Source organism: Coregonus clupeaformis, chromosome 11, assembly GCF_020615455.1.
Source record: "Coregonus clupeaformis isolate EN_2021a chromosome 11, ASM2061545v1, whole genome shotgun sequence".
In the NCBI taxonomy this organism is placed as follows: Eukaryota; Metazoa; Chordata; class Actinopteri; order Salmoniformes; family Salmonidae; genus Coregonus; species Coregonus clupeaformis.
Window position 1 is genome coordinate 27,627,602 of NC_059202.1, and position 21,794 is coordinate 27,649,395.

The 21,794-nt window shown below is 44.3% G+C and overlaps 1 protein-coding gene across 1 annotated transcript in view; it reads right to left on the reverse strand.

Annotated features, from left to right (window-relative positions):
* The window catches only part of LOC121577417 (LIM domain containing preferred translocation partner in lipoma), a 162,719-nt gene extending 153,964 nt beyond the window's left edge, over window positions 1-8,755 (reverse strand). Inside the window, exon 1 of the mRNA XM_045223384.1 lies at window positions 8,584-8,755. Coding sequence (XP_045079319.1) covers window positions 8,584-8,755 — 172 coding nt within the window. The remainder of the gene's footprint in view (window positions 1-8,583) is intronic.
* Window positions 8,756-21,794: the final 13,039 nt, after the last annotated feature.

The following is a 21,794-nucleotide window of genomic DNA, read 5'->3' on the forward strand; positions in this document are numbered from 1 at the left end:
AAGAAGGTACTCTGCTCAGATTAGACTAAAATTGAGCTTTTTGGCCATCAAGGAAAACGCTATGTTTGGCGCAAACCCAACAACTCTCATCACCCCAAGAACAAAAATTTTTAATCGGCAGGGACTGGGAAACTGGTCAGAATTGAAGGAATGATGGATGGCGCTAAACACAGGGAAATTCTTGAGGGAAACCTGTTTCAGTCTTCCAGAGATTTGAGACTGGGACGGAGGTTCACCTTCCAGCAGGACAATGACCCTAAGCATACTGCTAAAGCAACACTTGAGTGGTTTAAGGGGAAACAGTATGAAAATGTATGCACTCACTAACTGTAAGTCGCTCTGGATAAGAGCGTCTGCTAAATGACTAAAAATGTAAAGGTAAAATGTAAATGTCTTGGAATGGCCTAGTCAAAGCCCAGACCTCAATCCAATTGAGAATATGTGGTATGACTTAAAGATTGCTGTACACCAGCGGAACCCATCCAACTTGAAGGAGCTGGAGCAGTTTTGCCTTGAAGAATGGGCAAAAATCCCAGTGGCTAGATGTGCCAAGCTTATAGAGACATACCCCAAGAGACTTGCAGCTGTAATTGCTGCAAAAGGTGGCTCTACAAAGTATTGACTTTGGGGGGGGGTGAATAGTTATGCACGCTCAAGTTTTCAGTTTTTTTGTCTTATTTCTTGTTTGTTTCACACACAAAAATATTTTGCATCTTCAAAGTTGTTGTGTAAATCAAATGATACAAACCCCCCCCAAAAAACATTTTAATTCCAGGTTGTAAGGCAACAAAATAGGAAAAATGCCAAGGGGGGGTGAATACCTTCGCAAGCCACTGTAATTTCAACTAAAGGGACTCATATCCCGTATTTTTGAGAGAATCATGTCCCTTCATTACCCGTCACTTAGTAAAATCCGATCTGAGTGGGAAAAGGAAGTTGGTGGAGAGATCTCTGACGATATCTGGAAAAGTGCCTTACTTAGAGTAAATAAAAGCTCTCCTTGTGCCCGGCTCAGCCTTGTACATTTACATTTACATGTACATTTTAGTCATTTAGCAGACGCTCTTATCCAGAGCGACTTACAGTTAGTGAATACATTTTTTTTTTTTTATAAAACCCACAACCCTGGCGTTGCAAACGCCATGCTCTATCAACTGAGCTACATCCCTGCCGGCCATTCCCTCCCCTACCCTGGACGACGCTGGGCCAATTGTGCGCCGCCCATGAGTCTCCCGGTCGCAGTTTAAGGTGTTTCACCATATCCATTTCAGTAAAGCGAGATTATCCCAATTCTAACCAAATATTGATGGTACATGTGACAGGTGTAAAAGCTCCTTGGCGGACACTTTCTGAAGCATTTGATATACAGTTTATATAGGAACAGCTATTATAGAGTTGCAGCCCAGTGCAGAAACAGCTATTATAGAGTTGCAGCCCAGTGCAGAAACATCTATTATGGAGTTGCAGCCCAGTGCAGAAACATCTATTATAGAGTTGCAGCCCAGTGCAGAAACAGCTATTTTTGGAGTACCAGATGATAATCCTTCCCTGTCCAATAGACAACTAGATGCCACTGCCTTTGCCTCCTTGTTAGCCCGCAGAATAATTGGATTGGATTGGAAATCTATCAATCCTCCCGTAGCCTCTCTTTGGCTCAAAGATTTTTTGCTATTCCTAAAATGATTTTAAAAAATTAAGTATACCATTCGAGGTACAACCAACTCATGCAATTCCACCTGGGACCAGATGATATCCTATTTTGACCAGCTCCATACACATCCTCCAGATTAGTGCTGTTGGCCCCACCCCCTTCTGTACAGGCCTATAGGATCACCTTCCTCCAGATTAGTACTGTTGGCCCCACCCCCTGCTGTACAGGCCTATAGGAGCACCTTCCTCCAGATTAGTACTGTTGGCCCCACCCCCTGCTGTACAGGCCTATAGGAGCACCTTCCTCCAGATTAGTAATGTTGGCCCCACCCCCTGCTGTACAGGCCTATAGGATCACCATCCTCCAGATTAGTACTGTTGGCCCCACCCCCTGCTGTACAGGCCTATAGGAGCACCTTCCTCCAGATTAGTACTGTTGGCCCCACCCCCTGCTGTACAGGCCTATAGGATCACCTTCCTCCAGATTAGTACTGTTGGCCCCACCCCCTGCTGTACAGGCCTATAGGAGCACCTTCCTCCAGATTAGTACTGTTGGCCCCACCCCCTGCTGTACAGGCCTATAGGAGCACCTTCCTCCAGATTAGTACTGTTGGCCCCACCCCCTGCTGTACAGGCCTATAGGAGCACCTTCCTCCAGATTAGTACTGTTGGCCCCACCCCCTGCTGTACAGGCCTATAGGAGCACCTTCCTCCAGATTAGTACTGTTGGCCCCACCCCCTGCTGTACAGGCCTATAGGAGCACCTTCCTCCAGATTAGTACTGTTGGCCCCACCCCCTGCTGTACAGGCCTATAGGAGCACCTGATCATCTGACATTGTTAGGCTATTGTGTGTTTTCTTTGTATTGAAGTAGCATGGGGGAGACAAAAAGGGGAAATGTCCAAAGTCTTAATGTTTTATCTTCCATTTTCAGTGAATCAAAATATATTATATAAAAAATAAAAAATAAATTAAAAAAAAGATAATTCAATGCTTTGACTCAATGATTAGCTGTATGCCTCTATATAAAGGAAAGTATATTTCAGCTGAATCAAATTAATGTATCTCTTCTACTGCCAGGTGGCTTGGAAGGCCTTGATGTAAACACTAACATGTCACAGCCAACTATATGTAAACGTGTCCTATATGTTAACATGTCACATCCAACTATATGTATACGCTAACATGTCCTATATGCTAGCATGTCCTATACGCTAACATGTCCTATATACTTACATTTCCTATATGCTAACATGTCCTATATGCTATGCTAACATGTCCTATATGCTAACATGTCCTATATGCTAACATATCACAGCCAACTATATGTACATGCTAACATGTCCTATATGCTAACATGTCCTATATGCTAACATATCACAACTAACCGTCTGATAACAGCTTTCCTTACATAACACTGTGTTTAGAGGCTACAAGCACTGGCCACCATTATGAAATAAGATCATCGCTTATGCTCTTACATTTACATTTTTAGTCATTTAGCAGACGCTCTTATCCAGAGCGACTTCCAGTTAGTGAGTGCATACATTTTCATACTATTGTACAGTGAGGGAAAAAAGTATTTGATCCCCTGCTGATTTTGTACGTTTTCCCACTGACAGAGAAATGATCAGTCTATAATTTTAATGGTAGGTTTATTTGAACAGTGAGAGACAGAATAACAACAGAAAAATCCAGAAAAACGCATGACAAAAATGTTATAAATTGATTTGCATTTTAATGAGGGAAATAAGTATTTGACCCATCTGCAAAACATGACTCAGTACTTGGTGGCAAAACCCTTGTTGGCAATCACAGAGGTCAGACGTTTCTTGTAGTTGGCCACCAGGTTTGCACACATCTCAGGAGGGATTTTGTTCCACTCCTCTTTGCAGATCTTCTCCAAGTCATTAAGGTTTCGAGGCTGACATTTGGCAACTCGAACCTTCAGCTCCCTCCACAGATTTTCTATGGGATTAAGGTCTGGAGACTGGCTAGGCCACTCCAGGACCTTAATGTGCTTCATCTTGAGCCACCCCTTTGTTGCCTTGGCTGTGTGTTTTGGGTCATTGTCATGCTGGAATACCCATCCACGACCCATTTTCAATGCCCTGGCTGAGGGAAGGAGGTTCTCACCCAAGATTTGACGGTACATGGCCCTGTCCATCGTCCCTTTGATGCGGTGAAGTTGTCCTGTCCCCTTAGCAGAAAAACACCCCCAAAGCATAATGTTTCCACCTCCATGTTTGACGGTTGGGATGGTGTTCTTGGGGTCATAGGCAGCATTCCTTCTCCTCCAAACACGGCGAGTTGAGTTGATGCCAAAGAGCTCCATTTTGGTCTCATCTGACCACAACACTTTCACCCAGTTCTCCTCTGAATCATTCAGATGTTCATTGGCAAACTTCAGACGGCCCTGTATATGTGCTTTCTTGAGCAGGGGGACCTTGCGGGCGCTGCAGGATTTCAGTCCTTCACGGCGTAGTGTGTTACCAATTGTTTTCTTGGTGACTATGGTCCCAGCTGCCTTGAGATCATTGACAAGATCTTCCCGTGTAGTTCTGGGCTGATTCCTCACCGTTCTCATGATCATTGCAACTCCACGAGGTGAGATCTTGCATGGAGCCCCAGGCCGAGGGAGATTGACAGTTATTTAGTGTTTCTTCCATTTGCGAATAATCGCACCAACTGTTGTCACCTTCTCACCAAGCTGCTTGGCGATGGTCTTGTAGCCCATTCCAGCCTTGTGTAGGTCTACAATCTTGTCCCTGACATCCTTGGAGAGCTCTTTGGTCTTGGCCATGGTGGAGAGATTGGAATCTGATTGATTGATTGCTTCTGTGGACAGGTGTCTTTTATACAGGTAACAAACTGAGATTAGGAGCACTCCCTTTAAGAGTTGCTCCTAATCTCAGCTCGTTACCTGTATAAAAGACACCTGGGAGCCAGAAATCTTTCTGATTGAGAGGGGGTCAAATACTTATTTCCCTCATTAAAATGCAAATCAATTTATAACATTTTTGACATGCGTTTTTCTGGATTTTTTTGTTGTTATTCTTTCTCTCACTGTTCAAATAAACCTACCATTAAAATTATAGACCGATCATTTCTTTGTCAGTGGGCAAATGTACAAAATCAGCAGGGGATCAAATACTTTTTTCCCTCACTGTATGTGTCGCTGCTGAATATGTATATTTAAACATGTTTGGTCAGCGTTCCAAATGGCACTATATTCCCTATGTAGGCCTCTGGTAAATAGTAGTGAACTATGTAGGGAATAGGGCGTCATTTGGGACGAAGCTTTGTTTAACAGGTCCATTAATGGAGCTCAAATCAAAGCCACAGAAACCTGCGCTGAGGCAGTCAGTCTCCTGTTTGCTTAAGAGTAAAATCCTTTCCAAATTCTCTACACAAAGCTTTCAAAGCAACTTCTGAACAAATACTGGTTTGCACTTTGGCTAATTTCCTCTTTAGAGGAGTATTATTCGTTTTTTTTAAAAAGTAATAAAGGTGTTCTTTCACTCCCTAATTGGCTGATAGCGGCTCTATTCTATAGCGGTTTCCATAGTAACAGTGTGGTTTCTTTTTTTGTCAGTCCTAAAAAGCTTACTGATTAGGAATATGGCTTAAACTTCTTTATCTTTGCATTAAAATGGTATTAATTAAGGCTAATCTATTTTGGTATTTTTCACAGAGTAAAAAAAAAAAATGAATTCAATGTCTGAGTGTGTTTTTTACATAGCCCTCGGATTTCTTTGATGGAGAGAGAGGAGTACGGCGCTGCGTCTTTGTTCATGATATGAATTCATATTTAAAGTAGGGGTTGATTTAAGTAAAGCGTGCTATAAAGACTATCACAGCTCACAGGGCAGGCTAGATATTACCACACACAAGACAGAAAACGCTTGCATTTTTTTGCTACATATTACACACAGAAATCTGTATTTGAGATAATGATTTTTGACCATTGATATAGAAAACACTGAGGCATTTGAATTGTTGGCCTCTGATGCATACATTGGCTTGTTTTTTTTCTTCCAGATGTAGGTTAACCGGCTGTGGCAGGGGAGGGTTACCCAGATGTAGGTTAATCGGCTGTGGCAGGGGAGGGTTACCCAGATGTAGGTTAATCGGCTGTGGCAGGGGGAGGGTTACCCAGATGTAGGTTAACCGGCTGTGGCGGGGGAGGGTTACCCAGATGTAGGTTAACCGGCTGTGGCAGGGGAGGGTTACCCAGATGTAGGTTAACCGGCTGTGGCGGGGGAGGGTTACCCAGATGTAGGTTAACCGGCTGTGGCAGGGGAGAGTTACCCAGATGTAGGTTAATCGGCTGTGGCAGGGGGAGGGTTACTAAACACTGATCACGAAGAACTCAAACAGAATAAACACAAGACAAATTCTGATCAGGAACCAGATTTATTTTATTTATTTTATTTTTAACTAAATTTAAACATCAGTTGTCAGAGCAGCTTACCGATCACTGCACCTGTACACAGCCCATCTGTAATTAGCCCACCCAACTACCTCATCCCCATATTGTTATTTATTTTGCTCATTTGCACCCCCGTATCTCTATTTGCACATCATCTTCTGCACATCTATCACTCCAGTGTTAATACTAAATTGTAATTATTTTTCACTATGGCCTATTTATTGCCTTACCTCCATAACTTACTACATTTGCACACACTGTATATAGATTTTCTGTTGTATTTTTGACTGTATGTTTTGTTTTACCCCATATGTAACTCTGTGTTGTTGTTTTTATCGCACTGCTTTGCTTTATCTTGGCCAGGTCGCAGTTGTAAATGAGAACTTGTTCTCAACTGGCTTACCTGGTTAAATAAAGGTGAAAAAAATAAATCATCAAACTACGCTCTGGCACAAGTTGTCAGGAAACAAACGACAGCCTCAGAGCTGAGCTGGCATGCTAAATGGCACCCCGTTCCCTATGTAGTGCACTACTTTAACCCTATACCCTATGGGCCCTGGTCAAAAGTAGTGCACTATAATATAAGGAATAGGGTGTCATTTGTGACGCACTCCTGGAGTTTGATACTGGGGGCCGTCCGGGACACATTGCTGTGGAGGAATGTGCCCTTCCAAGCCTCCCCTGAATGTAATGACGTTCTATGACCCCAGATCGCTAGATAGGAGTCAGTACTGGGGTTAATACAGGAGGCCTCAGCCAACTGGATAGGAGTCAGTACTGGGGTTAATACAGGAGGCCTCAGCCAACTGGATAGGAGTCAGTACTGGGGTTAACACAGGAGGCCTCAGCCAACTGGATAGGAGTCAGTACTGGGGTTAACACAGGAGGCCTCAGCCAACTGGATAGGAGTCAGTACTGGGGGTTAACACAGGAGGCCTCAGCCAACTGGATAGGAGTCAGTACTGGGGTTAACACAGGAGGCCTCAGCCAACTGGATAGGAGTCAGTACTGGGTTAACACAGGAGGCCTCAGCCAACTGGATAGGAGTCAGTACTGGGTTAACACAGGAGGCCTCAGCCAACTGGATAGGAGTCAGTACTGGGGTTAACACAGGAGGCCTCAGCCAACTGGATAGGAGTCAGTACTGGGGTTAACACAGGAGGCCTCAGCCAACTGGATAGGAGTCAGTACTGGGGTTAACACAGGAGGCCTCAGCCAACTGGATAGGAGTCAGTACTGGGGTTAACACAGGAGGCCTCAGCCAACTGGATAGGAGTCAGTACTGGGGTTAACACAGGAGGCCTCAGCCAACTGGATAGGAGTCAGTACTGTGGTTAACACAGGAGGCCTCAGCCAACTGGATAGGAGTCAGTACTGGGGTTAACACAGGAGGCCTCAGCCAACTGGATAGGAGTCAGTACTGGGGTTAACACAGGAGGCCTCAGCCAACTGGATAGGAGTCAGTACTGGGGTTAACACAGGAGGCCTCAGCCAACTGGATAGGAGTCAGTACTGGGGTTAACACAGGAGGCCTCAGCCAACTGGATAGGAGTCAGTACTGGGGTTAACACAGGAGGCCTCAGCCAACTGGATAGGAGTCAGTACTGTGGTTAACACAGGAGGCCTCAGCCAACTGGATAGGAGTCAGTACTGGGGTTAACACAGGAGGCCTCAGCCAACTGGATAGGAGTCAGTACTGGGGCTACACAGGAGGCCTCAGCCAACTGGATAGGAGTCAGTACTGGGGCTACACAGGAGGCCTCAGCCAACTGGATAGGAGTCAGTACTGGGGTTACACAGGAGGCCTCAGCCAACTGGATAGGAGTCAGTACTGGGGTTACACAGGAGGCCTCAGCCAACTGGATAGGAGTCAGTACTGGGGTTAACACAGGAGGCCTCAGCCAACTGGATAGGAGTCAGTACTGGGGCTACACAGGAGGCCTCAGCCAACTGGATAGGAGTCAGTACTGGGGTTAACACAGGAGGCCTCAGCCAACTGGATAGGAGTCAGTACTGGGGCTACACAGGAGGCCTCAGCCAACTGGATAGGAGTCAGTACTGGGGTTAACACAGGAGGCCTCAGCCAACTGGATAGGAGTCAGTACTGGGGTTACACAGGAGGCCTCAGTCAACTGGATAGGAGTCAGTACTGGGGCTACACAGGAGGCTAAAGTCCCATGGCTCTCAGACTCACACATTGTCAGCTGCACGTACACAATTCCTCGGGAGAGGAGTGGGAATGGTATTATGGGTTGGGAGGGTGAGAGATTTTCCACTGTTGTTTAGGTGTAGCCACTGTGACAATAAAAGGGGCATTTGAGGAAGGACTAATTATTGAATAAAGTGGAAACCAATGTGTGTATATGGCTTTGAGTGCCCTGCATCAGTGTTGTCTAGTGCTGTGCAACTGTGGCCCAACAAACACTTCAGTTTCTTCTGCAATACATGCACCCTTCTTGCAGCTATCAGTAAGTCCTCACCTCACCCCCGTCCTCTCTTACCTCCAGCAGGGTCAGTGGGGTCCTTGTACGGGTTGAACTTAGGTTTGGGGGCCACCACAGGTGCAAACTTTGTAGGGGCCTGTTGCTGGGAAACAGAGATACTAGGGACGCCCATCGCAGGGGTGGTCTCCATCCGGGCTGTCACCTGAACCTCACCTTCATTGGCCAACATGGTTCTACAGAGGAGGAGGAGGAGGAGGAGGAAGAGGAAGAGGGCGAGGAGGAGGAAGAGGAGGAGGAAGAGGAGGAACAAGGTTAGGACATAGCTTACGTAAACAAAGGGCATATTGGTTCTGCAGAGGAAGAGTTAAGACAGGTAAAGTCACCGGTGGACATGGTTCTGCAGAGGAAGAGTTAAGACAGGTAAAGTCACCGGTGGACCTGGTTCTGCAGAGGAAGAGATCAGATAGGTAAAGTCACCGGTGGACATGGTTCTGCAGAGGAAGAGTTAAGACAGGTAAAGTCACCGGTGGACATGGTTCTGCAGAGGAAGAGGAAGGGGAGGAAGGGGAGGGGTCACTAACCAGCCAGGTTAGGATAGAGTCAGACTCATAGTTTTTGACAGGAGGAAGACGTGAGTGGTTGAAACTTTGTCACCAATCAAACGGAAGCAGACATAGCTTTCAGTGTGCAAAGATTCTATTCACCATTTGTAGATCATACTCTCCCCCATGTCATAGTTTACACAGTGCCTTTCAGAAAGTGTTCACACCCCTTGACTTTTTCCACATTGTGTTGTGTTACAGTCTGAATTTAAAATGGATTCAATTGAGATGTGTCTGTCACTGGCCTACACACAATACCCCATAATGTCAAAGTGGAATTATGTTTTTTGACATTTTGACAAATTAATAAAAAAATGAAAAGCTGAAACTTCTTGAGTCAATAAGTATTAAACCCCTTTGTTATGGCAAGATTCAATAATTTAAGGAGTATACATTTGCTTAACAAGTCACATAATAAGTTGCTTGGATCACTCTGTGTGCAATGATAGTGTTTAACGTGATTTTCGAATGACCTCCTCATCTCTGTACCCCACACATACAATTATCTGTAAGGTCCCTCTGTCGAGCAGTGAATTTCAAACACAGATTCAACCACAAAGACCAGGGAGGTTTTCCAATGCCTCGCAAAGAAGGGCACCTATTGCTAGATGGATAAAAAAAGCAGACATTGAATATCCCTTTGAGCGTGGTGAAGTTATTAATTACATTTTGGATGGTGTATCAATACACCCAGTTACTACAAAGACACAGGAGTCCTTCCTAACTCAATTGCCGAAGTGGAAGAAAACTGCTCAGGGATTTCACCATGAGGCCAATGGTGACTTTAAAACAGTTACAGAGTTTAATGGAGAAAACTGAGGATGGATCAACAACATTGTAGTTACTCCACAACACTAACCTAATTGACAGAGTGAAAAGAAGGCAGCCTGTACAGAATAAAAATATTCCACAACATGCATCCTGTCTGCAACAAGGCACTAAAGTAATACTGCAAAAAAACATGGCAAAACAATTAACTTGTTGTCCTGAATACAAAGTGCTATTCTTGGGGCAAATCCAATACAACACATTACTGAGTACCACTCTCCATATTTTCAAGCATAGTGGTGGCTGCATCATGTTATGGGTATGCTTGGAATCAATAAGAACTGGGGAGTTTTTCAGGATAAATAAGAAACGGAATGGATCTAAGTACAGGCAAAATCCTAGAGGAAAACCTGATTCAGTCTACTTTCCACCAGACACTGGGAGATGAATTCAACTTTCAGCAGGACAATAACCTAAAACACGAGGCCAAATCTACACAATGAATGTTCCTGAGTCGCCAAGTTACAGTTATGAGTTAAATCTACTTGAAGATCTATGGCAAGACTTGAAAATGGTTGTCTAGCAATGATCAACAACCAATTTGACAGAGCTTGAAGAATTTTGAAAATAATAATGGGCAAATGTTGCAGAATCCAGGTGTGCAAAGCTCTCAGAGACTTACCCAGAAAGACTCTTTGCTGGTGACACCGTCAGTGATTTGTTTAGAATTCAAGGCACACTTAACCAGCATGGCTACCACAGCATTCTGCAGTGATACGCCATCCCATCTGGTTTGCGCTTAGTGGGACTATCATTTGTTTTTCAACAGGACAGTGACCGAAAACACACCTCCAGGCTGTGTAAGGGCTATTTGACCAAGAAGGAGAGTGATGGAGAGCTGCATCAGATGACCTGGCCTCAACAATCACCCGACCTCAACCCAATTGATATGGTTTGGGATGAGTTGGAAAAGCACCCAACAAGTGCTCTGCATATGTGGGAACTCTTTCAAGAATGTTGGAAAAGCATTCCTCAGTATGCTGGTTGAGAGAATGCCAAGAGTGTGCAAAGCTGTCATCAAGGCAAAGGGTGGCTACTTTGAAGAAACTCAAATATAAAATATATTTTGATTTGTTTAACACTTTTTTGGTTACTACATGATTCCATATGTGTTATTTCATTGTTTTGATGTCTTCACTATTATTCTACAATGTAGAAAATAGTAAAAATAAAGAAAACCCTGGAATGAGTAGGTGTGCCCAAACATTTGACTGGTACTGTATATATACATATATTTAAAAAATATTTGTTCCTTTATTATTTTCCCCTAACCCTACCACCCCTCCCCTAATTGGAATAAACGAATGGACAACAACACTTACATGCTGACTAGACCAGTCGCGCGCATGTTGATTTTGTCCATCCACACCAGACGCCATCAGGACACGCAGGTTGAAATATCAAAACGAACTCTGAACCAACTATATTAATTTGGGGACAGGTCGAAACACATTAAACATTCATGGGCATTTAGCTTGCTAGCTAGTTTGCTGTTGCTAGCTAAATTGTCCTGGGATATAAACATTGGGTTGTTATTTTACCTAAAATGCATAAGAGTCCTCTACTCCGACAATTAATCCATGTATTTTACAATAGTTATCTTTTGTTTGTTTTTAACCCCATCCTTCAGCTACCATCAACACCTCCCATCTACCTCTGAATCCCAGCCAGTTTGATTTCTATTTTGCCATATATTTCTAACTGTGCTGTTTCACAAAAGTTCTGAACCTATATACATTTTACGGACACAGTATATTTGACATTAGTTATCTTGTTGTTTTTAGTCCCACCCTTCATCTCCACTCAGCCCCTCCCATCTATCTCTTAACACCATCCAGTGTTTATTTCTATTTGCCATATATTGTTCAACTGTACTGTGATGTTTCACAAAAGTTCTGAACCTTTCTATTCTCATAGTTTGTACAGATTGTAAATTAAACTAAACATTTTTGCTAAAAGTATTATTATATTATTGATCGATTGACTATGACTTTTCAAATCATAATGTAATATTGTTGCATGATTTTGCCTGGATCAGAAAAGTTGATGTCTCGTCTGTGCACAGCATTCTCTGTACAGGGGCGAGATCGCATTAAAAAGTGAAACATTGTTTCCAAGGTCAGGCAGACAGCAAGGTTTACAAACCATCACTGTTGGAAATCAAATGCTAGGCTAGAAGCAAGAGGAGATAATGTATTAATCCTGTAAATGCCTTACTTATAACATTGATCGTGTGGCAGAGATAGATTAGACTGTTGGTCGCATGTTGTGTTTGTCCGTTAGCCCAGGGATTTTGAATACAAGTGTGAATCCTTAGCCCCGGGTTAACAAAATGCTTGTGTAAACACATGATAAGCTAGCCCAGGGATAGTCTTAGCCTGGGGCTAAGATAGCCTGGGGCTAAGATAGCCTGGGGCTAAGAACAATGCAGAGTGAAAAGGCCTAGTAAGGGTTGATGTCTGATATTAGCCAGCACTTTATGTAACCATTATCTGTTTGGACATTTGAATCAGCATGCACTGTTAAAGCTACACAACATTTTTACAAAATCTATTTCACAAATCCCTGTCGGAGGTTTCAATCAACTCCAACAAACAATATAAAAAAAATCAATAAAAACAATAAATAAAGTATGCCATGTCCCTCGTTACATTACTTAGTGACCATCACTTTAAACCGTAATCTCCTCACAAAGACCATAAGAAAAGGTAAGAGTCAAGTCCGCTGAGAGAGTCAAGTCCGCTGAAACTCAATTGTTTCCAGTTTAGACTGATCGCTGTAACATTGCCAGCCTGACTGAAGGTCAAATTCTCAAAACAAAGACTCAAAAGAAAGGGAGAGAAAGAGGGAGAGAGAGAGAGAGAGAGAGAGAGAGAGAGAGAGAGAGAGAGAGAGAGAGAGAGAGAGAGAGAGAGAGAGAGAGAGAGAGAGAGAGAGAGAGAGAGAGAGAGAGAGAGAGAGAGAGAGATGGAGAGACAGAGAGAGAGAGATGGAGAGAGAGAGAGTAAGAGATGGAGAGAGATAGAGAGAGAGAGAGAGAGAGAGAGAGAGAGAGAGAGAGAGAGAGAGAGAGAGAGAGAGAGAGAGAGAGAGAGAGAGAGAGAGAGATGGAGAGAGAGAGAGAGAGAGATGGAGAGAGAGAGAGAGAGAGAGATGGAGAGAGAGAGAGAGAGAGAGATGGAGAGAGAGAGAGAGAGAGAGAGAGAGAGAGAGAGAGAGAGAGAGAGAGAGAGAGAGAGAGAGAGAGAGAGAGAGAGAGAGAGAGAGAGAGAGAGAGAAAGAGCTGTATCAGCGAAAGAGAGCCACTTGCCCCATATGTCATCTGACTGGTTATTTAATAAACTGTAGGTCAGGCTGTATCTCTGACTGGTTATGATGCTCCATTTAATAAACGGTAGGTCAGGCTGTATCTCTGGTTATGATGCTCCATTTAATAAACGGTAGGTCAGGCTGTATCTCTGGTTATGATGCTCCATTTAATAAATGGTAGGTCAGGCTGTATCTCTGGTTATGATGCTCCATTTAATAAACGGTAGGTCAGGCTGTATCTCTGGTTATGATGCTCCATTTAATAAACGGTAGGTCAGGCTGTATCTCTGGTTATGATGCTCCATTTAATAAACGGTAGGTCAGGCTGTATCTCTGGTTATGATGCTCCATTTAATAAACGGTAGGTCAGGCTGTATCTCTGGTTATGATGCTCCATTTAATAAACGGTAGGTCAGGCTGTATCTCTGGTTATGATGCTCCATTTAATAAACGGTAGGTCAGGCTGTATCTCTAAATAAGGGTGGCAGGTAGCCTAGCGGTTAAGAGTGTTGGGCCAGTAACCGAAAGGTCGCTGGTTCGAATCCCCGAGCCGACTAGGCGAAAAATGTGTCGACGTGTAAGTCGTTCTGGATAAATCTCAGCCTGGAAGAGATTTGTCGCATTGTAACGAACCATGTACAACAGGTTTGATTTAATAAGAGGAAAAAAAAATATGGCCAGAGAAAATTGCTGTGATGCAGCCATCATTATGTCCAGTTAATAATACAGAATGAACAGTTAAAGAAAGGCTCATTCTTAGACCCAAACAGAGTGCAATAAAAAAAAAAGTGCATGGAGATACTGTCACTAACAACGGCTGGCAGTGTTCCTGGAGCCCAGAAACAGGTTTTGTCTTCATATCATTATCCTAATTGGGATGAGAGGAGAAGGACGCCAACAACAAGACAGGAAACCAACTCAAAATAGGGCCCCACTATTCTGTAGTGATGGGGGAAAAAATCCATTCCAGATACGTCAAACTATTATTGTTGGGCAATATTATATTGATATTTGACTCCAAGTATCAATTTCGTTGTTGCTAGCTAGCGCTAGTTGGCTGTACCTGAGTCAAAACTCCAGTATTTTTCATCCTATGGCTTGTTTTCCATCTTCTTTTTAAACAGTGAGCCAACATGTTTTCAGCCTTTTATTTCCATGACTGATCAAAACAAATCTTCATGCTCTCTCGTCTCTCTAGAGCAGACATTTAACATTTACATTTTAGTCATTTAGCAGACGCTCTTATCCAGAGCGACTTACAGTTAGTGAGTGCATACATTTTTCAAGGCCTAATGACAAGTAGCTAGCTAATCTGACTAAATATTTCACCTGTTGAATTATTTTACTTATTATTTTGAGACAAACATAGAAGGGAATTGTATATAGTGAGAAATGTGTTTGCAATTCCCAGCCCTACTATTCTGGTAGATCAATACAGAGATGTCCATGACAGTGAATACAGAGATGTCCATGACAGTGAAAACAGAGATGTCCATGACAGTGAATACAGAGATGTCCATGACAGAGATGATAAATACAGAGATGTCCATGACAGTGAATACAGAGATGTCCATGACAGAGATGATAAATACAGAGATGTCCATGACAGTGAATACAGAGATGTCCATGACAGTGAATACAGAGATGTCCATGACAGAGATGATAAATACAGAGATGTCCATGAGAAGCTAGAGACACAATAGAAGGCTACACACATCAGAATTCCAACAAGGTCCTCGACTAAAAAACGGACAAAATAAATATAAACTTGGTCACCCAAAACATTTTTCCAACGAGGTCCAATTCCACATCCATATGACATAAAGTCAACAAACTTGAATCAGCATGCACTGCCAGTATATCTCCAGGTGTTATTTAACCTAGTTATGGTGAGTGAAACGAGAATACTTTTATTATGAAGAAGACTTGAGGAGTTAAAACAACTCTTCTTCTCCAGCTGAGGACACTAGTAGATCACATTCTGAAACACTGAAATATTTCAACTATTTTTATATGTCATGCGTTTTTTTGCCTTGTTCTTTTTGTTGTTGATGTTGTTGTTGATGTTGTTGTTCCTCTCTCTGTGTTGTGCTGTTTATTATCCTCCCAGCGGAGGGAGGGGAGGCAGAGAGAGAGCGAGAGAGAGAGAGAGAGGGAGAGGGAGGGAGAGAGAGAGAGAGAGAGAGAGAGAGAGAGAGAGAGAGAGAGAGAGAGAGAAAGAGAGAGAGAGAGAGAGAGAGAGGGAGAGAGAGAGAGAGAGAGAGAGAGAGAGAGAGAGAGCAACAGGGAAAGGCCCACACACCTTTTCATCTTTTAATATCTGCTCAAATCCTCCTACTCCTCCCGTCCGTCTACCCACCGCTGCGTTGATATTCCTCCATTCCTCTTCAACAGCGCTCTCTCGCTACGTTTGTTTCAACACCGTACCAGTTTCACACCCACCTGTCCTTCTAATGCAAAACGCTCTCATTCATCCCTGCTGCTCTCAACGCTTCAATATGAGACGGATTCAAATAAAGAGAACTGAGGCGCTTCTCAGTGTGTGAGTAATACACATCTTACTGAAGTGTCGAACAGAAAATGTTCCAAGCAGCACCTGTTTATATAAAGTCGCAGTCTATTGTCTAATGTGACATTGTGGCACTTCACGTGTATGTAGTTGTGAACAGGCCTAGGTCCAACAGGACGGTGACCCCACTACATCAACGACAGGACGGTGACCCCACTACATCAACGACAGGACGGTGACCCCACTACATCAACGACAGGACGGTGACCCCACTACATCAACGACAGGACGGTGACCCCACTACATCAACGACAGGACGGTGACCCCACTACATCAACGACAGGACGGTGACCCCACTACATAATAATAATAATATACCATTTAGCAGACGCTTTTATCCAAAGCGACTTACAGTCATGCGTGCATAAATTTTTTGTGTATGGGTGGTCCCGGGGATCGAACCCACTACCTTGGCGTTACAAGCGCCGTGCTCTACCAACTGAGCTACAGAGGACCACACATCAACGACAGGACGGTGACCCCACTACATCAACGACAGTACGGTGACCCCACTACATCAACGACAGTACGGTGACCCCACTACATCAACGACAGTACGGTGACCCCACTACATCAACGACAGTACGGTGACCCCACTACATCAACGACAGGACGGTGACCCCACTACATCAACGACAGTACGGTGACCCCACTACATCAACGACAGGACGGTGACCCCACTACATCAACGACAGTACGGTGACCCCACTACATCAACTACAGGACGGTGACCCCACTACATCAACGACAGGACGGTGACCCCACTACATCAACGACAGGACGGTGACCCCACTACATCAACGACAGGACGGTGACCCCACTACATCAACGACAGGACGGTGACCCCACTACATCAACGACAGGACGGTGACCCCACTACATCAACGACAGGACGGTGACCCCACTACATCAACGACAGGACGGTGACCCCACTACATAATAATAATATACCATTTAGCAGACGCTTTTATCCAAAGCGACTTACAGTCATGCGTGCATAAATTTTTTGTGTATGGGTGGTCCCGGGGATCGAACCCACTACCTTGGCGTTACAAGCGCCGTGCTCTACCAACTGAGCTACAGAGGACCACACATCAACGACAGGACGGTGACCCCACTACATCAACGACAGTACGGTGACCCCACTACATCAACGACAGTACGGTGACCCCACTACATCAACGACAGTACGGTGACCCCACTACATCAACGACAGTACGGTGACCCCACTACATCAACGACAGGACGGTGACCCCACTACATCAACGACAGTACGGTGACCCCACTACATCAACGACAGGACGGTGACCCCACTACATCAACGACAGTACGGTGACCCCACTACATCAACTACAGGACGGTGACCCCACTACATCAACGACAGGACGGTGACCCCACTACATCAACGACAGGACGGTGACCCCACTACATCGACGACAGTACGGTGGTGACCCCACTACATCAACGACAGGACGGTGACCCCACTACATCAACGACAGGACGGTGACCCCACTACATCAACGACAGGACGGTGACCCCACTACCTCAGCGAGCGGTAGGTGGTTTTCCAGCTATTCTGTTGACATGGCTCCATCTGAAAGCAAAAGCAGCCAATCAGGTCAACACCTGGAAACAGAGATGGCTAAAGTGTAGGAAGGCCCCAGATCTCAGCTTTTCAATATACAGCAGGATCTAAAGCCACTTCACAATCTGGATGTTTTGACTCTAATTAAGCTAATTCCCCCCAACACTTTCCAACATCAGCTATCAGCTTGTCAGTATAGGAACCCCCCAGTAGGGATTCAACAGTAGGGATTATTGGGACTCCCGAGTGGCGCAGTGGTCTGTTAGTTAGATGTAAAATTGTGCCACTAGAGATCCTGGTTCGAGTCCAGGCTCTGTCGCAGCCGGCCGTGACCGGGAGACCCGTGGGGCGGCGCACAATTGGCCCAGCGTCGTCCGGGTTAGGGGAGGGTTTGGCCGGCAGCGACTCCTGTGGCGGGCCGGGTGCAGTGCACACTGACATGGTCGCCAGGTGTACAGTGTTTCCTCCGACACATTGGTGCGGCTGGCTTCCGGGTTAAACGGGCATTGTGTCAAGAAGAAGTGCGGCTCGGTTGGGCAGTGTTTCGGAGGACGCACAGCTCTCGACCTTCGCCTCTCCCGAGTCCGTACGGGAGTTTCAGCGATGGGACAAGACTGTAACTACCAATTGGAAACCACGAAATTGGGGAGAAAAAGGGGTAAAAAAAGAGATATAATACAAAAAAATATACAAAATAAAACTCTTCCATTCTTCCATGAAATGAAGTCTTTGTTGTCATTCAACCAGAGACCACTCGTTTTAATGCTCATGTTTTCATTGAGAAATACTGAAATACTGAAATACTGCACCAAACATCTCAGTTAGATGTCAAATGGCGCTACTAAGTTAACCTCTGCAAAAATGTCTAAATTAATGACAGATTTCTTGAGTTTCTTAGATTAATTCTGACTATTTTGAAGAAGTGTGTACTGGCTACGGCGACTCTAAATGGACAAACAGTACTACTGCCACTTTTTTATTGTTTTTCAAGCGAAGGTCTTTTAAGGGAGTATGCGAGCACGGTCGTTCGGTTCGCCTAGCCGAGTTCTGCTAGCCGAGTTCTGTTAGCCGCGTTCTGCTAGCCGAGTTCTGCTAGCCGAGATCTGCTAGCCGAGTTCTGCTAGCCGCGTTCTGCTACCCGAGTTCGCCTAGCCGAGTTCTGCTAGCCGCGATCTGCTACCCGAGTTCTGCTAGCCGAGTTCTGCTAGCCGCGATCTGCTAGCCGAGTTCTGCTAGCCGAGTTCTGCTAGCCGCGATCTGCTGTTTTCACACACTGTTGCTGGTATTTTGGCCCATTCCTCCATGCAGATCTCCTCTAGAGCAGTGATGTTTTGGGGCTGTCGCTGGGCAACACGGATTTCAACTCCCTCCAAAGATTTTCTATGGGGTTGAGATCTGGAGACTGGCTAGGCCACTCCAGGACCTTGAAATGCTTCTTACGAAGCCACTCCTTCGTTGCCCGGGCGGTGTGTTTGGGATCATTGTCATGCTGAAAGACCCAGCCACGTTTCATCTTCAATGCCCTTGCTGATGGAAGGAGGTTTTCACTCAAAATCTCACGATACATGGCCCCATTCATTCTTTCCTTTACACGGATCAGTCGTCCTGGTCCCTTTGCAGAAAAACAGCCCCAAAGCATGATGTTTCCACCCCCCATGCTTCACAGTAGGTATGGTGTTCTTTGGATGCAACTCAGCATTCTTTGTCCTCCAAACACGACGAGTTGAGTTTTTACCAAAAAGTTCTATTTTGGTTTCATCTGACCATATGACATTCTCCCAATCCTCTTCTGGATCATCCAAATGCACTCTAGCAAACTTCAGACGGGCCTGGACATGTACTGGCTTAAGCAGGGGGACACGTCTGGCACTGCAGGATTTGAGTCCCTGGCGGCGTAGTGTGTTACTGATGGTAGGCTTTGTTACTTTGGTCCCAGCTCTCTGCAGGTCATTCACTAGGTCCCCCTGTGTGGTTCTGGGATTTTTGCTCACCGTTCTTGGGATCATTTTGACCCCACTGGGTGAGATCTTGCGTGGAGCCCCAGATCGAGGGAGATTATCAGTGGTCTTGTATGTCTTCCATTTCCTAATAATTGCTCCCACAGTTGATTTCTTCAAACCAAGCTGCTTACCTATTGCAGATTCAGTCTTCCCAGCCTGGTGCAGGTCTACAATTTTGTTTCTGGTGTCCTTTGACAGCTCTTTGGTCTTGGCCATAGTGGAGTTTGGAGTGTGACTGTTTGAGGTTGTGGACAGGTGTCTTTTATACTGATAACAAGTTCAAACAGGTGCCATTAACACAGGTAACGAGTGGAGGACAGAGGAGCCTCTTAAAGAAGAAGTTACAGGTCTGTGAGAGCCAGAAATCTTGCTTATTTGTAGGTGACCAAATACTTATTTTCCACCATAATTTGCAAATAAATTCATAAAAAATCCTACAATGTGATTTTCTGGATTTTTTTTTCTGATTTTGTCTGTCATAGTTGACGTGTACCTATGATGACAATTACAGGCCTCTCTCATCTTTTTAAGTGGGAGAACTTGCACAATTGGTGGCTGACTAAATACTTTTTTCCCCCGCTGTGTATATATATATATATATATATAAAACACAGAAAAATCACGTTTTTGACTGCACTGTGCCTTCAAACACTATTAGAATAGCCTATTTGGGAAATACTCTTCATAACTTTAACTTGTCTTAATGCTTTTGATAGGCTGTTTTCATTAGTAGGATTTGGCTTTTGGATCGCAACAGCAAGGAGGAGGGATGCATGCATCCTTTATTTGATCATAGACTAAGCATTGCTCAACTGTAAGGTTCGTTCAAACTACTCGTTAGACTTTTCTATCTTGCTATTGTTTGTTCTACCTCTCTCATTATTACCTTAGGCCTATCATGTTTTCTGAGATAGCCTTGAACTCCGTTAGATAAATTCATTGTTTAATCATGAAGTATCGTAGCAGGACAAAGCCAGAACGCATAAAAACTAATTCATCTCAATGGAGAAAAAAGTACAAGTTTAAAAAAAAAAAAATTGACATTAGACTGTCCGCTATAAATATTGAAATAGGCTTCGGCCCAGATCATCCGACATTGAGAGAGGGAAAAAAAACATACCTATTCTCTGGACATTTTGCGCTGCTTTGGTGAAAATCTTAGCTCTTTCTACATTGTTCTCTTGTATTCTGTAAATAGTTTATAACATATTTATTGAAATGGGTTATGCAGGCTATAACAATGGAATAGGCCCTTGGCTTGGCCCTGCTGTGGGCTGCCTGCTCAGCTCTTTACTGCGTGGTGCCAGACATGTTGAAATACATCATCTGTCACATCACGACGTCGTCACCATCGAAGCTGTCAATCATCTACAATCTAGTCCTTGTGGTTTGCCTGGCTGCAGTTATTTATTTCAATCAAATATACACATTTACATTTTATATTTTAGTCATTTAGCAGACGCTCTTATCCAGAGCGACTTACAGTTAGTGAGTGCATACATTTTCATACTGCCCCCACCCCCCGTGGGAAACGAACCCACAACCCTGGCGTTGCAAACGCCATGCTCTACCAACTGAGCTACACTGAGTGTACAAAACATTAGGGACACCTTCCTAATATTGAGTTGCACCCCCTTTTGCCCTCAGAACAGCCTCAATTCTTCAGGGCATGGACTCTACAAGGTGTCGAAAGCGTTCCACAGGGATGCTGGCCCATGTTGACTCCAATGCTTCCCACAGTTGTGTCAAGTTGGCTGGATGTCCTTTGGGTGGTGGACCATTATTGATAAACAGAGGAAACTGTTGAGTGTGAAAAACCCAGCAGCGTTGCAGTTCTTGACACACTCAAACCGGTGCGCCTGGCACCTACTACCATACCCCGTTCAAAGGCACTTAAATATTTTGTCTTGCCCATTCACCCTCTGAATGGCACACATACACAATCCATGTCTCAATTGTCTCAAGGCTTAACAATCCTTCTTTAACATGTCTCCTCCCCTTCATATACACTGATTGAAGTGGATTTAACAAGTGACATCAATAAGGGATCATAGCGTTCACCTGGATTCACCTGGTCAGTCTATGTGATGGAAAGAGCAGCTGTTCCTAATGTTTTGTACACTCAGTGTAGTTTGTTTTTACAGTACTTGACCTTTTTACAAGTTAATCTAACTAAATGTTGCTACAAACAGCACAACAAAACACAAAGGAGTCCACCTCCCTTCTTCAAAAACGGACAAATTCAGAGTTTGAAGTGGTCAAAAGTTGACCATCTGTAGCGATCTGATCTCTGTAAACACCAAATCGAGGGATAGATGGCCTTCAGTGTTAAAGCTGATCTAAGATGATCTAACAGTCTTGTCTGTGTAGTTTAT